This window comes from Psammomys obesus, unplaced genomic scaffold (assembly GCF_907164565.1).
Source record: "Psammomys obesus unplaced genomic scaffold, mPsaObe1.curated_primary_1811, whole genome shotgun sequence".
NCBI classification, from domain to species: domain Eukaryota; kingdom Metazoa; phylum Chordata; class Mammalia; order Rodentia; family Muridae; genus Psammomys; species Psammomys obesus.
In genome coordinates, this window is record NW_026587032.1 from 316,764 (window position 1) to 339,057 (window position 22,294).

Sequence of the window (22,294 nt, forward strand, 5' to 3'; positions counted from 1 at the left end):
GTGCTAGGAGTCCAGAAGACCCTGTTATAGTCCAGTCTCTCAGCGGGCCTACTGCGTACCTGGAAGCAAAGCCCTTTCTTTCGTGGGCCTGTTTCCTGCACAGTACATAAGGAAGGACTCGGCAGTTTTCCAACCCTCTTCCTATCTGCCCACTGCAAGATTCTCTTCGCCTAGCCACGTGTCAAGTTCACCCTGCTTGGCCCAACATGAATCTCTAGTGATCTCGGTGTTCTGCCCCAGCGGCGGCCCCAAGCTCGCCTACAACGTGCAGGGAACGCCTTCCAGGGTGCCAGTAATTTACCCCGTCACGTTTAAACGCAGAGAGGGCAACCTGTTCCGGCATGCCCAGCCTCAGTCCAGAGTCCTTCTCGTCCCGGCGACCTGGGGACACATTCCTGGGAGGGAGTCCTCGGGGGTGGAGGGGAGAAGGGGGGGCGGTATGACCCTGGACCAGCGCAGAGTATCCGCCAACCCCAAAGGAGCGCGCTCGCCAGCTGCTTGAATAATTGAACGCGAGGGACGGAGCTCCTGGGGGCGGGGCCGGCCCTGAAGCCCCACCCAGAGCGAACGTAGGCGGGCGGAGGCGGGGCCAAGAGCGCAGCGTCGGGGCCCTGACTGACAGCGCGGCGCCATGGCCGCGGGCCCGCGCGCCAAGGCCGCCACTCTGGACCTGAGACACCGGCTGCTCAGGTACCGGGTGCGGGCTTGGAAGGCGCCCATAGTGCCCGCCCGAGTCCCTGACTTCCCCGCCTCTCTCGGCCTGTTAAAAGCGACCGTGGGTCACCCCGCAGCTCCGCGGCGTCCCCTGCCCTGAGGAGCGGAGTTTTGCCCCTGGCAGACGCCTGCCTAGGGAGCTAGGCCTGGCCGGGGTGGGCAGTCTGGTCCCAGGCAGGGTTAGGGGAAGTCTGTTTGGGAGACCCTCGGTGCCACGTGGAGAGGAGGCGATGGCTGGTGCTTAGAACTGGAGCTAGTTTGCCAGCACTACCAAGGGCAGCAGGGCCACGGGGATGGCAAGGGATGTTCAGGGTTCCTAACGTGGGGGCTTTTCTTCAGGAAGCCATTCCGAAGCCTCTTTCACCGGGACCGGAGGAACTGTTGCGTGTGCAAGCAAAACTGTGAGGGCCGCCAAGGCTGTTGAAACAGTTTTGTCTCAGCAACTCGCTGCCCTGTCCCGTTCTCTTAGGAATGAGAAGCCACACCTTGCCCCGCAGGCGTTTGTCCTTTCCAGAACCCGGGAAGGAGTGAAGGAGGCTGTGATGAGTGGTCCCCACTCCCGGTCTTCAGACAGGGCTGTCCATTCTTTGCCTGTCCCCACAGCTCTTCCTGCAGACTCTTTTTTCCTGAGGATCCTGTTAAGATTGTCCGAGGCCAAGGGCAGTACCTGTACGATGAGCAAGGGCGAGAGTTCCTGGACTGTATCAACAATGTGGCTCATGGTCAGTATGAGGCCTCCTCTCTCTTGCTGAGGCAGGAGAGGAGGCCGAGGCCGTAAATCTGACAGCCTGGGTTGAACGGAACTACCTTCGGGGCACGTGAGGGACCCCCAAATCTTTGTGAAAGTAGTCTAGCATGGCTGTACTAAAGTGGGCAGGAATCAGAGGTGCAGGCCCCGGGGTCCAAGTTCCACATGGAACTCCCAGCAACCTGGGCGTATAGCTCACCCAGCCATGACCACAAATGTGGCATGATCCCCTTGGTCCTGTGCAGGGTCATGAAAACAGGCCTGCTCCCCTCAGGAAACTGTGGTAAGGCTCTCCAAGCAATGAGGGGACAGAGGCCAGCGGATCTCCTGAGTTAAAGGCCAGCCTGGTCTGCATAGCAAGTTTCAGGACAACCAGGGCTTTGCAGAGAGGCCCTGTCTCAGGGGGGAAAAAATTACTTAATCCTCTGAGCCTTGTTGCTCATTGGACGACAGGCAGGATTCAACTAGCACTCACTTCCAGGTGTTTTGGATAATTGCGTTAATTAGCGTTAACTTGCTTTGACCATGCCTGGCACTGTGGTGAGCTCTCACTAACTGTTCTGTTCCTATGGCTGACCATCCGCCTCCAGCTAAGGGTCTCAAAATACCTCTCTAAAAACATGGGTTTTCTAGCTAGCATTTTTTTTTTTTAATAATTTTGCTTTTATTTTATCTGCATTGGTGTTTTGCCTGCATGTATGTCTGTGGGTGTCAGATCTTGGAGTTACAGACAGTTGTGAGCTGTCATGTGGGTGCGATTGAACTGGGGTCCATCTGGAAGAGCAGTCAGTGCTCTTAACCGCTGAGCCATCCCTCCAGGCCCTCTAGCTAGCATTTCTACAGGACCACCTCTTCCTTCTGCTGGAATCTCTCTCAAGACCCTCATTCCCAGAACCACCATCTCTGTGCTCCCACTCCCATCGCTAGCTCCCCTCTTTCCAGCTTGCCTCCGTTAACTTCACGAGGGGAGCCCGGATGGGTTGGCAGACGGAGCTGAAGGGGGGAATCTGGCGGGGCTGGCTGAGTGGAGTCGGCCATGTGATGGAGGTGGCCCTCCTGCAGTCGGGCACTGCCACCCTATCGTGGTCCGAGCCGCACACGAACAGAACCGGGTGCTCAACACCAACAGCCGATATCTGCACGACGGCATCGTGGACTATGCCCAGAGGTTGTCGGAGACCCTGCCGGAGAAGCTCTCAGTGTTTTATTTCCTGAATTCTGGGTAAGTGAACAGCAGCCAACATGACGTTAAGAACAAGTTCAAAGAAAGTCAGCCAGCATGTGGGTGCAGCGAGGTGAAGCTGGGGTAGGGTGTAAGCAGGTTGGAGCCAACTTCAGGGGAGGCTCCTGAGCTTCCCAGCCCTGGAGGTTTTTTTCTGTTGGCATAGTTTCTTCCTTTGTAGAGGACACCATCACCTCCCATGGGTTTCTTTATTTCTTCCTCACGGATTCAGCCCTCAGGTGGCTTAGGAAGCTTAAAGGACCATAAAGTAGTTCTGCAGAAAAATGTGAAATTATGGAAGGGTCCTTTTCTGAAGCAAGAATACAGAGTAATGGGCCTAGAAGCAGTGGGGGACCTGACCTGGCTGTGCTTACATGTAGATGCTAAAAACTCCTGAGTAGCTAGCCAGAGGAGAAGGAAAGAAGGGTGCTGTCACTCTGGGGCAAGTATTCTTGTCAAGGTTGCCCACCACCTGGCACAGCCTGGCAAAGGCCCTGTGGCATGAAGGGGCAAGGAATGCTTGGTGAACCAAAAGAGTAAGAGTGAGCAGACCCTGGGAAGGGATCCAGGGCCACAGCCAAGTGAGAGAAGCTGTTTTTAGCTTAAGCCCACTAGAGGCAGTGGTGGTGCACACTTTCAATCCCAGCAGAGTCAGGCAGAGCTCTTGTGAATTCAAAGCCAGCCTGATCTACCTAGTGAGTTCTAGGATAGCCAGGGCTACATGGAGAGACCCTGTCTCAAAAAAAAAAAAAAAATACTAGAGAGCTATAGATCATTGGGGATGAGGGTTGGGGTTTTTGTTTGTTTTCTTCCTGGTGCTGATGAGTGTTTGATATTTGTTTTTAATATGTGTGAGTGCATGTCTGATGCCTGTGGAGGCCAGAAAGTGGTTTCAGATCTCCTGGAACTGCAGCCATAAACGGTGGTGAGCTGACATGTGGGGCTGAAAACAGGACCTCTGGAAGAGCAGCCAGTGCTCTTCACAGCTGAGCCATCTCTCCAGAACCCCATAAGGAGTTTCATCAGGAAGGTGATGCTCTCAGGATGGGGAGGGCAGGAGTGGCTAGCATTAGGCACTTGCACTAGCAATGGCAGTGATGACAGAATCAGGGAGATGACCACCACATGTGTGAATGAACATCCCGACAAATAGCACTTGCATTAGAGTAACAACCACAGGTGCCACTGCCATTTCGTCTCCAGTCTCCTGGAGGGCTTCGAAGTAGAATTCACCTTCGTCATTTCACAGATGTGGAAGGGCATCAACTTGGCAGAGCGCTTACCTAGGGTGCACAAGGTTTTTCCATCCCTAGCACTGCAGTAGTACAAAGCGGGGGAGGGGAGGGAGCGGGGAGCCAGCGAGGAGAAGAAAAGCCTGGCCTGGAAGCTGTCTGTGAAGAACAGGGAGCTGGGCACTGGGGGAGGGTCCTGTTGTCTCCCTCCACCAAGTCTCTTCGTGACTTTATGGGACTTTATGTTGCCAAGTCCTGTGACCTCTATGCTCCCTTGCCCGTTTCTCAGCAGTTTGACAGCTGTCATCCTCCCAGATGCTTTTTCTTCTCGTTTCCAGGCTCTGGTGTGTACCAGCTGCCAGGGCCGCTTCTCCTCTGTTCTGTGGGCAGGACCCACCTCTCCTTTTTGTCCCCTCTGTGATTCCATCTTTCTGCTTGGAAATAAATGTCATCCATCCATGTGCTGGTTACTCAAAAGTCTGTATCACAAACCTACATGTTGGACCTGGAGAGATGGCTCCACAGTTAAGAATAGTGGCTGCTTTTCCAGAGGACCCAAGTTTGACTCCTAGTACCTACATGGGAACTCACAACCCTCTAAAACTACATGTCCAAAGAGCCCAATAGGCACCATGTCATGCAGACATACATACGGGCATAAAATACACATAAAATACATTTTTTTAATTGCAATGGGGGGTGGAGAGATAGCTCATTGGTTAAGAACAACACTTGATGTTCTTGCAGAAGACCCAAGTTCAGTTGGCAGCACCCACATCAGGGGGCTTACAACCTCCTGTCACTCTACGTCAGTGCCCTCTTCTGGCCTCCTTTGGCACTGCACAAACAAAACCCCCACATAGACACACATTCGCATAAAAATAAAAGATTTTTTTTTTAAACCCTAGACGCCTCCCATGTTTTCCACTTAAGGTTCTAAGTAGAACTTCTGACACCTGACAGTCATCTCCAACTCCATATATTCAAAAGCAACCAAGAATTGTCTTCTCCTTGGCATGTTGGCACACACCTTTAATCCCAGCACTTGGGAGGCAAAGGCAGGCAGGATCTCAGTGAGTTCAAGGCCAGCCTGGTCGACACAGTGACTTTTAGGCCAGGCAGGGAAACAGTGAGAACCTATTGAAAAAAAGAGATTTTTTTTTTTTTTAATAAAAAGGAAAATAGAGAACTGCCTTCTACCAATGCCTTTGTGAGACCACAGTACTGGTTCTCCCTGATGCCCTGTCCCCCCTCACCCGACACACACCATCCACACACCATCTTACCTGTTGGTGCTTGGAAGAAACCACACACAGCCCTACCCCAGGATCTCCCTTAGCTTATCCCCATGGTTCTCTTGCCGGCAGCCTCCGGGGCCTCCTCACTCCCTCCTCCTTCCCTTCTATTCAGCCCTGGGAGTGTGGTCTCCCTTCAGCTTCCTTGCCCTGGCTTCCTTCCCAAGGTTGGTTGAAGATACCAAAAAGAAAGGGGCCTGTGTGTTCATTCCAGAGTCCTAGATTCTTCCTTGGGATTTAGGACAAGTATTAACTCTTTGCAGGTCTATCGCTGACCTCACTGTATGGATGGCTAGAGCAGCCATAACACACAGTTGCAGACTTGGGGTTTAACTATTTTCTCAGGCTGGCATGGTGGTATGTACCTTTAAAGCCAGCACTTGAGAGGCAGAGGCAGGGAATCTCTGTGAGACTGAGGCCAGCCTGGCCACATAGTGAGTTCTAACAGAGATCCTATCTAAAAAAGAAAAGGAAAATAAAGAAAAATAAATGTATTTTCTCAGCCGGGTGCAGTGGGGCACACACTTGTAATCCTAGCACTCAGAGAGGCAGAGGCAAGTGGATCTCTCTGAGTTTAAGGCCAGCCTGGTCTACAAAGTTAGTCCAGGACAGCCAGGGTTATACAGAGAAACCCTGTCTCAAAAACAAACAAGATGACTGCATCAGAATGTAAGCTTTGAGAAGGCTTCTGTTTTCACCCTGCCCCTGATACACAAAAGGCACTAGATGTTTGCCAAGGGAACCATGTCCTGAGGATGCTCTTGATGCCGGAAATGCTTGAGTGGTAGTCTAAGACAGGCCTATATTTTCTGCCACAGGTCAGAAGCCAATGACCTGGCCTTGAGATTGGCTCGCCAGTACACAGGACACCAGGACGTGTTGGTATTAGACCAGTAGGTACAGCTCAAAGCGCTGCTTCTCCAGAGCCTGGGCCCCACAGTGCTGTTAAGGGTCAATGAGGTTCTGACCTTGGGGCCTTAAGTGGGGAGGAGGAGGATGCAGGGACACTGGAAACCAGTGAAGCCTGAAAACCAGATCCCAATGACACCTCCCTGGAGGCCTTGTCTTCAGCCCACCTTTCTGAGAGAGCAGCTGGGGAGTGAAATAAGCCCCACAGCATTCAGAGATTCGGTTGACTGCGCCAGAGACCAAAGGGCACTAGAACTGAGTTACGATTTAAGATGCATTAGAACCCTATGCCCCAACTTTACAGGGGAGAAAACTGAACCTAGAGTTGGTCAGACAATTAGCACTGACATGCCAGTAAGTGGCCTTGCAGGAAGCCACTCCAAGCCTGCACTCATCCCCAGCGCAAGGACTTGGCACCTGAGTCAGAAGATTGCCTTCTCCTGTGTTTTGTCTTCAAAAGTGGTAGACAGCAGTTAGGGCTAGGCCAGGGAATAAATGCCATCATTTACCAGAGCCTAAACCCACATCCTCCTCCTCCCTAGTGCTTATCACGGTCACCTGAGCTCCTTAATCGACATCAGCCCCTACAAGTTCCGGGACCTGGATGGCCAGAAGGAATGGGTCCATGTGGTAAGCCTGCCTACCATCAGCAACAGATCAATTTCTACCCCCAAGCCTGGATGACATGGCAGCGTCTCTCCCTACAGGCTCCTCTCCCAGACACCTACCGAGGCCCTTACCGGGAGGACCACCCCAATCCAGCAGAGGCCTATGCCAACGAGGTGAAGCACGTAATCAGTAGCGCACAGAAGAAAGGCAGGAAGGTAACCACACCTTCACCTGAGCAATTTAGTGAGATCCTACATAAAATTTTAAAAATTATTTTAGTATTTTGTGGGGGGGGGGGTTGCCTACAGGTATGTCTTTGCACCATATGTGCGCAGTGCCCTTGGGATCTAGAAAAGAAAACTGAATCCCCAGGGAGGGACCAGAGTTACAGATGGCTATGAGCCACCATATGGGTGCTGGGATTTGAACCCAGGTCCTCTGGAAGAGCCACCAGAGAGCTCTTAACCACTGAGCCATTTCTCTCCAGCCCTGGAATTTTTTAAAAAGTAAAAAGAAGGGTGGAAAGCCTGGTGTGGTAGCACATACCTTTAATTGGATCTCTGAGTTTGAAGCCAGCCTGGTCTACACAGTGAATTCAGTACAGCCAGAGCTACACAGAGAAACCCTGTCTCAAAAATACAAAAAATAAAAAATAAGTGAATATGGAAAAAGCAATTTCCCATTCCATCAGCTGTCCGGTGTGCCAGAGAGGCCTCCAAAAAAAGCCCTAAGGCAGAACACCTTGCGGAAATCATGCATGGGTGAAAGGTTTTAAGCTGAACAGATATAACCTCAGTGTCTGAAGTATCCTCCTGAGGTAAATATGAAAAACAGGAAAACACAAAACAGCATCTTCAGTAGCAGGGGACAAGAAGTAGCCTCAGAAATGTGACCGCCATGAGACAGTGGTGTCAGGGATACGTTAAAGGGTAGTGTAATGATGGAGTCACATTTTTATTCTGGGCAGGATGAGGCTGATGCTGGTCACCACATAGGGACAGGGGAAAAAAAGGTTTATGATGTGGGGGCAGGGGTGCATGGGCGAATTTAGTTGACTGGAGCAAACCCAAGTACAAGGGGATAGAGGCATGAAGAGGGTGAGTCACACTCTCAGATGTGACATAGCATCCCCCAAAGGAAGGGTTAATCAACATTAGTAAGGCACCCTGAACTCTGTCTCATCCACAGATTGCAGCCTTCTTCGCTGAGTCTCTGCCCAGTGTTGGTGGGCAGATCATTCCCCCGGCTGGCTATTTCTCCCAGGCGGCACAGTGAGTAGATGGGCAGGCTCTGCCCAAGGGAGGACAGGCTATCATTGGGTCCTGAGGTCAGTTCCAAATTCCAACTACAGTCTGGCCTGATTGCCAGAAGTTTCTGAAACGAAACCCTTAAATAGTGGCCCAGAGAAGGCAGCCATATGCCCATCTGTCCTCCACAGGCACATACGCAGAGCTGGAGGGCTCTTTGTGGCAGATGAGATCCAGGTTGGCTTTGGCAGAGTAGGCAAGCACTTTTGGGCCTTCCAACTGGAGGGAGAAGACTTTGTCCCCGACATCGTCACCATGGGCAAGTCCATCGGCAATGGTCACCCTGTTGCCTGCGTGGCCACTACCCAAGCTGTGTCGAGGGCATTTGAAGCCACAGGTGTAGAATACTTCAACACGGTGAGTAAAGCTGCAAGACAAGGGCTCTGTCGGTTGCCACTCAATTGCCATATCCTTAGTGAAGGCCTCAGGGCTGTCACTGTGTCCAGCACATCCTCTGGGTAGTTACAAATCAGGTCAAGTTTTTTGTTTGTGTGTGACAGACAATCAGTGTGTAGCCTGACAAGCCTGGAACTCAATGTGTAGAACAGGCTGGCTTCAAACTCACAGAGATCCATCTGCCTCTGCCTCTCAAGTGCTAGAATTAAAGATGTGTGCTATCACACCTGGCCCAGGTCACTTTTTTTTTTTTTTTAATAATAATGTAAAACCTCTTTCAGAATCAATGTGAATCCAAATCTGTCACAGAAAAGGCTGTATAAAACACACAGGAGAAGCTGCCTACCTGTGGCAGATGCTGAAGTAGAAAACTGAGGAACATGAGAGGCTTGGTCAGCCTGGGAGACAAAAGGTCTATACAATGTCATGGACGGAAAGCCTTTGGCCTGTCCTTGGAGCACAGGCCCGGGCTTTCCTACCTGAAGCTGACACACGAAGCTCAGTGGCTCGGAGACAGCAGTGCAGGGTGGGTGCAGCAGCAGATCCTTGGCTGCACAGAGACAGTCAGTAATCCTGAAGAGACAGAAACTACTTGAGGGGTGTGCTGCTTGGCTTTGCTATTTTGGTCTTTTGTTTCAAAGTGCTGGTGATCAAACCCAGGCCTATTAGTGCTTTGCAAACGCTCTACTACTGAGCCACCCTGGCTCCCAAGAAAGGTTTTCCTTCACACAAAGATGAGGTCTGAAGCTCCCTGTGGAAAAATTTCTGGCCATCAGTGAAGAGAAAAAAACGGAGTCAGGAGATTGGATCTGGCCAAAAGCAAGAAAGAGTACTCACTATGACTTCCACCAAAAGCTGTTTGAATTTTTAGGGAAGTCAGCATTTGGCAAGATGTCAGACAGGCAATGAGGGTCACTGTAAGCAAGGGAAGTAGCATCTGCTCTGGTGCTTTCAGTAGACTTCACTTTGTGCCCAAATGACAAACAGCCTCTGCCCTGAGTGGCTTCATGTCAGGGCAAGACACACTCATAGACTGTGACACTGGAGAGCCTAGCTTAGTGGACATGGTCTGCTGTGACAGCAGAATGGACACCCAGACAGGAAGTAGACACAGGGCTGAGGGATAGGTAAAAGAGACTGAAGTCAGGATCAAAATCTGTAGGTGAGTAGTGGTTAGCAGCTGCAGGGGGAGGATTGTTACCTGGAGGGCAGGTGGCCCAATGGGGCCTGACCCTGCTCTCCTAAATGCATAAGCTAAATTCAGCCCTTGTCCCTGTCTAGCCCTCCTCTAGTTAGCTGGGTACTTGGTTATTTTTGTTAAGGCTTTTACATTTATTTGTTTGTATATGGGGGTCTATGTGGCTATTCATGTGTGGAGGTCAGAACACAGCTTTCAAGGGTCATTTGTTCCTTTTATCTAACGCAGTCCACCACACTTGGCAACAGGTGCCTTAACCCGTTAAGCTACCTCACTGGCTCTATTTGGTTACTTGTAACTCACAAGCAGCTTTCACCTTAGATTTAAAAAAAAAAAAAAAAAAAAAATTAGGACCTTCTGTCAGGCAGTGATGACACACACCTTTAGTCCCAGTGCTTGGGAGGCAGAGGTCAGCCTGGTCTACACAGAAAGTTCCAAAACAACCAAGGCCACACAGAGAAACCTTGTCTTGAAGGAGAAAAAGAAAAAAAAAAAAAAAAAAAAAGGATCCTGACTCTACCTTGCATTACCCTGCTGTTTGTACCCTGACTGGTGACTGAACCCAAGTTAGTTGTTCTAATGGCTTTTTTTTACTTTCTTTGAACCCTCTCATAATGCATGTGAACTTGGGATTTTGTGGGTTTTCACCTGACATATTACGAAGACCCATTTATATTGTTTGTCACTCTCATTTTCCCTCTTTTATAACATTCACATTTGACTCATCCATATCTGTTGGTGTGCTTTGAGGTTCTTCTCTGTGCTACTGTGAAAATTTTTTAACAGTCTGTTCTCCCTGTACAGAAAGATCAGTTACAAATTAACCCAGAAGTGGAACTGCTGGCCAGAGGGTGTGTCCATACTGTTTTAGAAGATAATAACATGTTTTCCCAAGTAGTTTACAGGTCAGAACAGCTCACCCGTAGTGTATTGCTTGGGGACTGTTTTGTGATAGGCTCTTACTGTGAAGCCCTAGCTGACCTGGTACTTACTCCATCTCACTTGAAACTGACGGCAATCTGTCTGTCCCAGCTGAGTGCCAGGATTACAGGAGTGCCTCCATGCTCCAGAGGCTCATCAACTAAGTTTTTGTCAGTCAAGGGAGATATAAAATGGTGATCCATGTGGTTTTGACAGGCTGCTCCCCAAATTCAGATTTTGTGAAGCAAAATTTAGAGTTTTTTATTTTATTTTTGGTTGGTTGGTTGAGACAAAGAGTTTCTCTGTGTAGCCCTGGCTATCCTGGAACTCACTCTGTAGATGAGGCTGTCCTCAAACTTAAGAGATCCACGTGCCTCGGACTCCCAAGTGCTGGGATTAAAGGCATGCGCCACCACTGCCCAGCTGAGTTTTAATAGATTTACTTTATGTACTTTGTTCTGTGCTTATGACAATGGACAACTTGCAGGAATCAATTCTCCCCTTCCACCAATGTGGGTCCCAAGGATAAAACTCTGGGCTTCAGGTTTGTAGACAAAGGCTACTGAGCCTCTCTGTACAGTTCTCTTCCTGTTTACTGTCCCCGGATTCCAACCTCTTCTGTGGAATGATGGTTGGTCTGTTTCCATTCTTTAGTTGCTAGTGCTTGGGGAAATTTCTGTGTATATGCATTTGTCTGTGTGTTTCCGTGGGAGATACCCCTCCAGGCACACATATCTAGATTAAGGTTAGTGTCCTCCCGGTGTGTAGACTATATGTTCAGTCAGTTGACAGTTGTCTTCACTTCCTTTACATATTTGTGAAAAAACATAAACATTATCAATCACACCTCTGTTCTGTTTTTGAGACAGATCTCATTATGTTGCCCTGGCCAGACTAGAACTCACTGTCAATCAGGCTCCAAGTTCTGGGATTAAAGGCATTGCACCACTGTGCTACTTGATACATTTGGCTTTTTACTTGAATTCCAGGGATCAAACTCATGTCATCAGGCTTGCACAGCTGGCTCTTACTGAGCTCCCGGGCCATCTTTAATGGCCCACAGAGTCTTTTTTTTTTTTTTTTTTTGCTTTCTCAAGACAGGTTTCTCTATGTAACCATGGCTGTCCTAAAACTCACTTTTTAGACCAGACTAGCCTCGAACGCATAGATCCACCTGTCTCTTCCCAAGTACTTGGATTAAAGACATGTGCCACCACCATGTCCCCAAATTTTTACAATTTTATATGAAACCAGATTGGTACATGCCTTTAGTTCCAGCACTCAGAAGGCAAACGCAGGTGGACTGTTGAGTTCTAGAATAGCCTAGTCTACATAGCCATAGGCCAGCAAGGGCTACACAGTGAAGCCCTACTTCAAAAAAATGAATAAAAATGAAAAGTACATCTAAGATGACCCAAACTAATTTTTTGGTGGTTGTTGCTTGTGCTCTAAGGAATTATTGCTTAATCTCTAAATAAATAAATAAATAACCTATGTAAAAATAGCTATCTCACTACCCTGGGTGAGAGGTGCTTTCAATTCAGCTAAATACCTATAGGGCATTGAGTATCTTGTCCAATGTATAGGAATGCTCATATTTATCGATAGTGATGTTTCTGGGCTGGAAGTATAGCTCAGTGGTAGAGCACATGGTTAGCAGGTACAAGACCCTTGATTTGATCCTAGAACCACACACAAAAAAAGACATCTTTATAGATCAGGGCAGTGGGGGTTGCCCAAATATTCTGTCACTAAACTTTATCCCTTAGAGGTTGTCTTATTCTCCTCCTCCCTTCTCACACACAATTAAAAACAAAACATACACAAATACCCCATAAGAAGGCTGGGCATGGTGGCAGATGCCTTTAACACCAGCACCCAGGAAGGCAGGTGGATCTCTTGAGTCTGAGGCCAACCTGGTCTACAAAATGAGTCCAGGACAGCCAGGGCCACACAGAAAAACCCTGTCTTGAAGAAAACCCAAACAAAAATTGTAAGGAACTGACATGATAGTTCAGTCCATAAAGCAGTTTGCCCTGCAAACATAAGGATTGAGTCCAATCTCCAGAACCCATGTAAAAAGCCAGGTTTAGTGGCATACGCCTGTAATCTCAGTTAGGAAGGCAGAGACTGGATTCCTAGGCTTGCTAGACAGCTAGCATAGTCTAATGGGTCTGCCCCCAGTGAGAAGATGGTCTGAAAAAAAAAAAAAAAAGTTTCCTGATAACATCAACATGCAAGGTTAGGTTGAAAACACAACACACACACACATACACTCTCTCTCTTCTTACAATATAGCCCTAGTTAGCCTAGTTAGCCTACAATGTAGACCAGGCTGGCCTCAAACAAGAGACCTACCTGCCTCTGGAATGTGCTGGTATTAAAGGTGTTTGCCACCGGTCCTACCACCCCCCCCCCCCCCCCCGCCGCTTTTTTTATTTATTTGTTTATTCTTAAGACAGGATTTCTCTGTGTAGCCCTGGCTGTACCAGGACTCAATCTGTAAACCAGGCTGTCCTGGAACTCAGTGATCCAAATGCCTCTGCTGGTATTAAAGGCATGTGCCCCCACTACTTGGGAGGCAGAAACAACTGAGCCAAATCCCTAGGCCGTTTCAGCTTGTTTGGCTTTTCAAAAGATTTGTGTTAGCCGGGCTTGGTGGTACACACCTTTAATCCCAGCAGTCAGGGGAGGCAGAGGCAGGTGTGAAATCACTGTCATTTCCAGGCCAGCCTGATCTTCAAAGAGTCCAGGACAACCAAGCTACACAGAGAAACCTTGTCTCAGAAAAAAACAAAAGATAGATGTGTATGGGTATTTTACCCGTATCTTTGTGTGCCAAGGGTATGCCTGGTGTCCAGAGGCCAGAAAAGGCTGGACCAGTTCTCTTACCTCTTATGCCTGGTCTGGGTTGAAGACACAGGAAGACAAGTAGAATTCATAGGGATCCCCAGATTAGTTTAGTCTGTCAGCCCAAAGCACCAGCTTTGGGCCTGTAGCCTTCTCAAATGTCTTTTTGTGGCGATTTTTTGGGATCATGGCCCATTTGGCAGAGTATCTGACTTTTCTGTCCCCTGGATCAGTTTGGTGGCAACCCAGTGTCCTGTGCTGTGGGTCTAGCAGTCCTGGATGTATTGAAAACAGAACAGCTCCAGGCTCATGCCACTAAAGTGGGCAGTTTCTTAATGGAGCACCTCAGCCAGCAGAAAGCCAAGCACCCTATCATTGGAGATATCAGGTATGGTTCTGGGAGCAACAGGCACACTAACCAAAATAAAATACCTGCTAGTAGTTTAGAACTATTCCATTTTCCTACCTTGGGATTTAAAAAAAAAAAGTCTACATCCTACATCTACTCTCTACATGAAATTGGGATTCTGAAGCCCTCCATCCCACACCAAGATTACTCCAGGGTGAAAGAAGGGTGGCTGAAGACAGGACAGAGTGAGGCAAGGACCATGGCTGTAATGATGTCTTCTCTTTCAGGGGCACTGGGCTCTTTATTGGTGTGGATCTGATCAAAGATGAGACCCTGAGGACACCAGCAACTGAAGAGGCAGAATATTTGGTCTCCAGGTACTTTTTCTTGAAATTAAGTTGTCTTCCCAAGGGACCATCTAGCCTAGAGCAATGAGTTTTCAGCTTTCTAATATTTGGCTGAAAACCTGTAGCAGCCAACCTAAAACAGCCACCCCTTCTACTGAACCTACCTTAGCCATGAAAAAAATTTGAACCCACCTTTATTCATTGTTAAATGTTACTGACTCAATCCACTCCAGTAAGGATCAGGGATGTAAACTGTCAGGTATAGAAGGCAGGGCCTAGGCTACTGTTTTAATCAGTCACCCTAACTGGGCTGTATACTGTCCTGGGTTTGACCCAAAACTTTCTAGAACAAAATCTGGGGAGTAAAAAAATATGATCATTCCGTAGGCCTGTCACCAGTACCTAGACTAGCTGCTGGTAATGTGGAGTGGGGTGGGCATGCTGATATGGTAGCTTGGACTATAATAATCAGGCCATTAAGGCCTGGGCAACTTGGTAAAAACCTTGTGAAACTCAGATTTAAAAAACTAAAAACTGTCGTGACACCCGGGTGGATCTGAGTTCAAGGCCAGCTGGTCTGCAGAACAAGTTCTAAGACAGCCAGAGCTGTGCAACAAGACAATGGTAGGCTCAGCATAATCAACAGTGTACCTTGAATGGGGATCAGTTGATTGGCCAGATGTCAGGTATGGCGGGTGCCTGTTTAAGGTTACCTTCAGATAGTTACAGGACACAGGATGAGAACTGTCTGCAAAGTGTCTTCCTGCAGGCTGAAGGAGAACTACATTTTACTGAGCACTGATGGCCCTGGTAAGAATGTCCTCAAGTTCAAGCCTCCAATGTGCTTCAGCCTGGACAATGCACAAGATGTGGTAGCAAAGTTGGATGACATTCTAACAGGTAAGCTTGGAAGAACCCCTGTGGAGTATGTATCAGGTCCTGGGTTCAATCCTCAACATTAATTAGGTAAGACCAGTAACTAGAGCCTCCCAGCATGCACTAGCAAGCCTGTTACAAGATAAGCCAAGTATCTTCTAGATCAGAAAACTTTAAGTGGCCTGTACCACATGCACTGTCAAACAACATGGAATGCAGAGCTGGACTTGGTGACCACCTATGATCCCAGCATTTGGTAGGTGGGATGGAGATCACACGTTCAAAGTAATCCTAGACTACCTAGGCCTTATCATTAGAAAAAAAAATAAGCCAGGTGGTGGTGATATACACATTTAATCCGAGCACTTGGGAGGCAGAGGCAGGCAGATCTCTATAGTTGGGAGGCCACCCTGGTTTACAGAGTGAATTCCAAGACAGCCAAGGCTATACAGGAAAACCCTGTCTCAAAAAACCAGAAGAAAATGCCCTCATGTTAGGCCTATCAGTAAAACACAATTCAACCCCAGCCTGACCCAGAACAGCCTGGGTTTAAGCTGTTCTCTAAAAACCAAATGGGGGGAAAAAAGAAATCTCACTGCGCGCTTACACATGCACCGAATATTGACAGGAACTTCATTTTTATCTTCCAAGCTAGAGAATGTCAGCTGCTAAGTGGCTAAAATGAATGGCTGACTGCACACAAACTCTCCCCATAACCTCTAAATCACTCAAGAAGGTCAAGAGCAGCTCAAGGTCTCCCTCAATTTATTTAAGCAAACTACCAAACTGGAAAAGGCTATATGCCAAAGTGTTGTTACAAAGCTCAGATACCGACAAAAAAAAAAAGCCAGCAAGGAACCTCTGCTACTCCTATCATTTAACCAGTTAAGCCCAATCCCTAGTGGATGTTTGTAGTTGGTACATCTCTGAAAGGATTCTATGTACAGAACAGTTTGGTGACTTGACAGAACTGCTTTGGGACCATCTGTTAGGGAAATGATGGGACATAAGCCTGAATAGACAATTGGGCCTAACCTCTAAAACTATCGTCCCAGGCATCCTAAAAACCAAGTATAGCAGAGAATGAGGAAGCATGGTAGGCAGATCTGTGGTCATCTGTGGTCATCTTTCCAGACATGGAAGAAAAAGTAAGAAGCTGTGAGACACTGAGGATCCAGCCCAGCTCAGTCAAGCACCCTCCAGGTAATCAGGACTCACTTGTGTTTGGCCCCACCTCCACCAACAGATCCCAAACACTTCAACTTGTATTTGCTAGATAGAAACTAAGGATGTGGAGCATACTATGTGACAGGATGTTCTCTAGATATGGAGGCTATGGGCACAAAATGGTAGCTGAAAAGATGGAGTGGGAAAATAGGTAGAGAACCCCTGCTACAGGAGACCCTAGTCCCAGAGCATCTGGCACCTCCAACACTGGGCAAGGTCTCACAGAGCATCCCACACTCACCCAGGCTTGGGGGTTTTTTAATTTTTATTTCAAAAGCTTGGATAGCTTCAATATCCAGGTCGTGGCAAAATCAGGACACGTGTAAAATACCTTACAATACATTAGATTCCCAAAAGGTACCAAAAAGTACAGTAAAATTAACACTTCCATTACTGGAAATGTATGACACAAATAATATAAAATTAAAAGGTGAAAAAGGTGACACTGGTTTCCTAAGATACAGTTTACTCTTTACAACCAGGGTCCACAGGGTCCAGGCTGCAGAGCGGCAGCAGGAAGCAGACCCTCCAATCTAGAACACGGTAACCTGGTAATAAAATCAGCCCCCTAATGCCGCTCTGGCCTCTTGAGACACCACACGCTGCCTACAAACAACTAGAGCTCTGGAATAGTAAACAGGAGAGTGATTTCTGGGGTAAATTTTAAATAAGATGCACATGGGACAGGCCATAAAAGTTTGCCAAGTTAAATTTGGTACATAATTGTGTTCACTCCGCGTCCAAACAAAGCGTGTGCGGTCGTCAGTCGGCCGCTTCTGCTGCCTCTCAGTATGGCTTGTAGTTATTCTGATGGCCACCGCGTCGCTGGCTCTTCCCGTAATTTGTACTACCCTGACCTAGGAATAAGAACAACATTGTAGCTACTACTTAAGTGTACATCTACCCAGTGCCAGGCGCTTGCCACACATCCTCACAATTTCACCTCTGCACAGCAACACCAGCTTCTCACACCTTACTGAGAAGGCTGAACTAGAGCTCCATTCGGTAGCTCCAGTGCCTGAGCCAGGCCTGTCTGACTCCAAAGCCCCTGCTGCCAAGTGGCCCCTGCACTACCTGACCTGCCTCCCCTGGGAGGAAGTAAGATGGGGCCTCCCTCTCCTACTTACTGTAGTCGTAGCCGGGCCCGTAGCCGTAATAGCCATAAGGCGAGTAGTCGTAGCCGCCATAGCCGGGCCCGTAGCCCTGCTGGTAGCCGTAGCCCTGGTTCCAGTAGTTGCCGTAGCCCTGATTCCAACTCTGACTCTGACCTGTGGGGGGAGCAGGGCACAGGGGCCCATGTACCATTTAGCACACGTAGGAGCTAGGATGGAGGAAATCCTGCCCTTTGGGTGGCGGGGTTACTATGGCAACTCAGGTAGAAGCCAAGAGGCTACTGTTCTGATATAGAGGGCCCTAGGCCCAGCGTTGCAATCCAGGAGGTCAGGATGCCAATTAACTTCACTTGGGAATACAGGAAGCTTACTCACACTCACTCAAATCACCCTCTGATCACCTCCACCCTCCCTTGGCAGCTTTGCCTTGAAAAAGATGCAGTTCAGGCTTTGGAGTTAGAGGGGCCTGGGATGGAAGGAGCTAAGCGCCTGGCACAGCTTTGCCTTTCTGCCCACAGGTATGCGTGTACCGAGACTCAGGACAGCCACAAAGCTAAGCACAACCCAGTGTGCCCCCACCATTCTTCCCAATGCAATGCAAATGTCCCCTTGGCCTGGGAGCCCCAAGCTGCACAAGTGAGAGATAAGGCTCTTTCATTCCGTGAAGCCATTGAGCCATAGCAGCACAAGCACACAGCCTCCACCCCGGAAAAACCATTCCTGTCCCTGAGCTGTACCCGCTGCACACCCAGCCCGCCCACCCCTACCCTACTGCACAGAACACCAAGAGGCAATCCCAAGACAGGCATGAAAAGCTACTTGCAAGCAGGGAGTCTTCATCCGGCTTCCACTTACCTCCACCACTGCCTCGGTTCCCTCGATTGCGATTTCCTCGGCCCCCAGAGCCATACTGCTGTTGCTGATACACCTCTTTGGGCTGGGCAACCTTGATTTCACACTAAAAGCCAAGAGGACACTGGGTCAAGTCCTGTGGGACAAGCTCAGGGCCAGAATGCAGCAAAGACCTCTACAGTAGCCAATGCTCAGAAGTGGGCAGCCCACTAAGGTTTTTATTCTTTTCTTTTCACAGAAGATACTCATCCTCTTAACAGGACGGCAAGATGACCTCCACCTTACAGATAAAGCAAGTGTGTGAGGCTTTGTTGGAAGCCTTAATGCCAGCCACTCTCCTAAGCATTGGTCAATTCCTGAGATAGGTTTATCCCTAAATCTGAACAGGACCCAGTCAGACTCAACTTTAATGCCTGAAAACTTTAAAAGGTATAAATGCTTCTACTTTAATGGTATGTTTTAAAAGACAGTCCCGACACAATAACATTAAAGGAGAGGGGGGAAAAAACACAAACACAGTGAAGATGAGCTGGGCATGACACATGCCTTTAATCCCAGCTCACTGGGAGGCAAAAGCCTGTTATGGAGGGAGTTTTCTAGTCCTGCTGGGCGGGCAGCAGTATGATGCTGTCTCAAAAGGGGGTGGAAGGATGCATTACATCTTCCTATCAAGCCACACCTTCTACTTTATCTTACATTAAAGACAAATAAGAGTATTTACTTCTAAGGCCCACCAGTAACATTTTTTTCACTACCACAGAGAATCAAGGCTATTCCTACTACTTCATATTAGGGCACACCAAAAAAGAAAGCAGTTGTCCACAGGCATAACTAAGAATGCCCCACCCAACTGCCTGCTTTAATCCCCAACCCAAGCTTTTATAACTCCCAATGAGAATGGGAGAACCTTTCTGGAGCCCCACCCTACCTTATCTGGCAGCCACTCCAGTTCTCCAGTAAGCCACCGCCAGCCACACCTTCAACCCTCCTAACCAACTTGAAATCTATTACTCCACTAACACGCCTCCACATTTGCAGTTAATAGGATCCCAGGGAGCTTTTTAGGCCTTGCAGTAAGGTTGACCAAATGGGACAAGAATTAGCAGCAGCAAAGCTCTGGAGCAGGAAGAACACCAGTACAGATGGAAACCTACTTACTGGTTAATGACTTCTATAAGATCACTGCAGGTCTCATAAACCGTGGACTGTACACTATTGACTCAACTCTAAGACTTAACCAAAAAATCTAGTCACAGGACTTCCTCTTTTGCCTCTTTTACAACTGTTTTAGTTTTTATAACGTGCTTTGTGGGAACAATGTGATGCTTACAGAGGCCAGAACATCAGATCCCTTGAACTGTGGTTACAGGATTATAGGTGGCTGTGGGCCACCATGGGTGCTAGGAATGAACCATGGTCCGCCTGAAGAGCAAGTGCTCTTAGCCACTGAGCCAGCTAATTCCAGCCCAGCATCTCCTTAAAGGACCAGACTATCTGTTTTAATCAACATTGTGTGCTGTAGGTCATACTAACCTAGAGGGATCTTACAGGTAGTTGAACCTTAATTCCATACCTCCCAGAGCCAAAAGCAGGTGAGGCAGTTGTGACACCTTACCTTGCTTCCGCTGACAGTATGAAATTTTTTCTCCAGAACTTTCTTCACAGGATCTTCCTCTTTAAATGTAATAAAAACAAAGCCCCGTCTTTTGTTCAACTTGGGATCTATTGGAAGCTCAATGGCCTCAATCTGTAAAAACATTAGCAAAGTTCAATTAAACCTCTGGTACCCCAGAACAGATTAAGACCAAACCACTGAAGGTGAGAAAACCCCATTAATACTCCATCCAGGCAAGGCCAACAAAGCCACAACTCACCTCCCCAAACTGGCCAAAGTATTCTCTGATCTTTTCCTCTGTGGCTTCAGGGTTCAGACCTCCCACAAAGATTTTCTTCACAGGATCCTTTTTCATAGCCATAGCCTTTTTAGGGTCAATGACACGACCATCCAGCCTGTGTTCCTTCTGGTCTAAGACCTGTGTAAAACAGAATGTGCCAGAGTCTAACCAACACAAGTACACGCAAAATGGGCTTAATTCTCTCTGGAGCTAAGCTAAATGGACTTCCAACCCAAAGTTCTCCAAACCTCCCATAAAGATGATCACCTGAGCGCCTATGCCCCACCAAACCTTGGGACATGATCAGTACTCTTCCTAACCAGTAGTCCCACCTCCTTTTAATAAAGTAGCAGTGACCAAGAACACAGGATCCTCTAGTGCCAAAATACTCACTCTACCAAGTAATTGCATGCACTTGAGATTTGTAGTCCCATCCTCATTTAAATTGGACAAAAATACCTACCCTCCCAGCAATCTTGAACTTTTAATCCCCTACAGTGAAGTATTTATAACACAACACCAAGCCCATGAATAGGCATATAAAAGAGATAGTAAGGGAAGGCTAAAAGCAGTACTCTAGCTCCTGCCCAGCCCACTACCCTCCTGCAGGACACTCAATACACTCTTAAAGCAGTATGAACTGTAATCCCCCAAAATCACTGCCTCACGTAGTATCCCACTTAACCTGCACTATCCCTCAAAACAGGAACCTAACTAGACTCTGTCCCAATCATCTTCTGCAGTGCACGTAAGTTCCTTAGGATCAGAATCCTAATAAAGACTGCTAAATACCCAGCTTACCTTCTCCACACTGGAAGAATCTTTGAAGAGGATAAACCCAAACCCTCTTGAGCGTCCAGTGTTAGGATCCATTTTTATTGTACAATCAACGACCTCTCCAAACTTAGTAAAATAATCCTTTAAGTCTTTTTTGCTGGTATCCCAGCTCAAACCACCAACGAACATTTTTCTGAAAGTGAGACAGGGTCACCAATCTTAGAAGCGAGCTGTGACTTTTTAGAAAAGTCTGACCCCGGATACACTTTTGTTGACAAGTGCTTGTGAGTCCACCGTCCCACAAACCAGCCTGCGATGGTGCCCCCTTTCCTAGTTAATCCCTCCAGGGTTGCTCTGCCATCTCGGCTCAACTAGAACACACAGCTGAATAGGATTGTCTACCCACATACTGTGCGGGAAGAGAGCCACCTGGCCAAGAACGTAACCCATGACCCCTCACAAGTTTGAATTCGCGTGTCTTGCACTCATTTGCCTCCCTACGCGAGCTCCCTTTCCGTTCTTCCCCGCCTCCGAAGAACCTGTCCCAAGGAACTCTGGGTTTCCTGGGGCCGAGACCGCCCCAGGGTTCAGGCCGTGACTCCGCCCCTCGACCCGCCGCGCGCCAACTCCACCCACGCAGCCCAGACGCAGCCCTCGCCGCCCGATTCGCGGCCGGCCGCTTTTCCTCTTCCGGGGCCGCCCGGCCGAGAGGCCCGCTGCAGCCTCAGGTCCGCGCGGGCGGCCCGAGGCGGCCGCAAGGTCGGCCCCGCAAACTCCTGCAAACTCCAGGGCGCGCGGCCGCGGCCGGGCCCGCCGGCGGCCGCGCCAGGCACCGCTCGGCGGGCCGCCCGCCCCTCCCCCCGCCGCGTGGCGCCAACAAAAGACTGCCCCGGAACAAAGGCGGCGGCCCGCGGCCGCACCTACCCCGCGTCCTCCTCGTTCTTGCTGGCGTTGATCTGGTCGCCCTCGGCGCCGTTCTGGTTCCCGCTCGGGGCGGCCGCGGTCCCGCCCCCGGACGCGGCCGGGGCCGCGGGGGCCGCTGCCCCGGCGCCGGGCTCGACCGGGGCCTCGCCTTCGGGGGCGGCCTCGTGTCCGTTCTCGGTGGCGCCCGTGGTCTCCATGGGCTGTTCCTCAGCCGCGTCCGACATGGTCGGCCAGGCCGCAGCGGCTCCTGCAACGAGCGGCGGCGGCGGCGCGTCAGGCCCCGCGGCACTCCCCGAGCTCCCGCCCACCGCCCGCGGCCCGGCCCGGCCGCTAACCTCGCCGCCGATGACGCCGCGAGGCCCTACTCGCCGCGGAAAGCGACGCGGGCTTGGCCGCGGTCACGCTCGCACCCCCCGGGGGCTCGTCCGCGTCCGCCGACGCTGGCGCTCCGCTCGGCAGCCGCCGTACGCCGCCGACACACCAGACCTCAGCTCCGTCCCGCGCGGTGCCACCGCCTGACAATGCCAACTCGTG

The 22,294-nt window shown here is 49.4% G+C and overlaps 2 protein-coding genes across 7 annotated transcripts; one reads left to right on the plus strand and one right to left on the minus strand.

Annotated features, from left to right (window-relative positions):
* Positions 1–598: 598 nt before the first annotated feature.
* Positions 599–19,878, plus strand: Phykpl (5-phosphohydroxy-L-lysine phospho-lyase). Of its 5 annotated transcripts, none has more exons than XM_055602894.1 (13): positions 599–690; positions 1,318–1,436; positions 2,525–2,684; positions 6,030–6,104; positions 6,663–6,750; positions 6,828–6,944; positions 7,918–8,000; positions 8,168–8,393; positions 13,635–13,789; positions 14,038–14,127; positions 14,867–14,997; positions 16,108–16,176; positions 18,403–19,878. In XM_055602894.1, the coding sequence occupies exons 1-13, from the start codon at positions 632–634 to the stop codon at positions 18,435–18,437; spliced, it is 1,407 nt and encodes a 468-aa protein (XP_055458869.1). In that variant the 5' UTR covers positions 599–631; the 3' UTR covers positions 18,438–19,878. The 5 variants fall into 5 exon arrangements, with proteins under 5 accessions (XP_055458869.1, XP_055458872.1, XP_055458868.1 ...); XM_055602897.1 differs by lacking the exon at positions 18,403–19,878 and adding an exon at positions 16,692–16,772 and having other exon boundaries at positions 605–690; positions 16,108–16,193; XM_055602893.1 differs by lacking the exon at positions 18,403–19,878 and having other exon boundaries at positions 605–690; positions 16,108–16,567.
* On the minus strand, positions 15,722–22,294 carry Hnrnpab (heterogeneous nuclear ribonucleoprotein A/B). 2 transcript variants are annotated; one of them, XM_055602898.1, is made up of 8 exons: positions 22,096–22,283; positions 21,761–22,007; positions 20,861–21,029; positions 20,039–20,197; positions 19,780–19,911; positions 18,168–18,270; positions 17,328–17,468; positions 16,448–17,057 (listed from the first exon to the last, which is right to left on the minus strand). In XM_055602898.1, the coding sequence occupies exons 2-8, from the start codon at positions 21,982–21,984 to the stop codon at positions 16,987–16,989; spliced, it is 999 nt and encodes a 332-aa protein (XP_055458873.1). In that variant the 5' UTR covers positions 21,985–22,007; positions 22,096–22,283; the 3' UTR covers positions 16,448–16,986. The 2 variants fall into 2 exon arrangements, with proteins under 2 accessions (XP_055458874.1, XP_055458873.1); XM_055602899.1 differs by lacking the exon at positions 17,328–17,468 and having other exon boundaries at positions 15,722–17,057; positions 22,096–22,294.

Bases quoted from the DNA above. Each gene is read 5' to 3' on its own strand.
- Phykpl (XM_055602897.1), top strand. From the start codon at position 632: ATGGCCGCGGGCCCGCGCGCCAAGGCCGCCACTCTGGACCTGAGACAC. The intron at 6,751-6,827 runs GTAAGCCTGCCT...CTCTCCCTACAG, and splicing joins AGAAGGAATGGGTCCATGTG to GCTCCTCTCCCAGACACCTA. The intron at 14,128-14,866 runs GTACTTTTTCTT...GTCTTCCTGCAG, and splicing joins GCAGAATATTTGGTCTCCAG to GCTGAAGGAGAACTACATTT.
- Hnrnpab (XM_055602898.1), bottom strand. From the start codon at position 21,984: ATGTCGGACGCGGCTGAGGAACAGCCCATGGAGACCACGGGCGCCACC. The intron at 21,030-21,760 runs GTAGGTGCGGCC...TCTCACTTTCAG, and splicing joins AAGAACGAGGAGGACGCGGG to AAAAATGTTCGTTGGTGGTT. The intron at 17,058-17,327 runs GTAAGTAGGAGA...TCTTATTCCTAG, and splicing joins CGGGCCCGGCTACGACTACA to GTCAGGGTAGTACAAATTAC.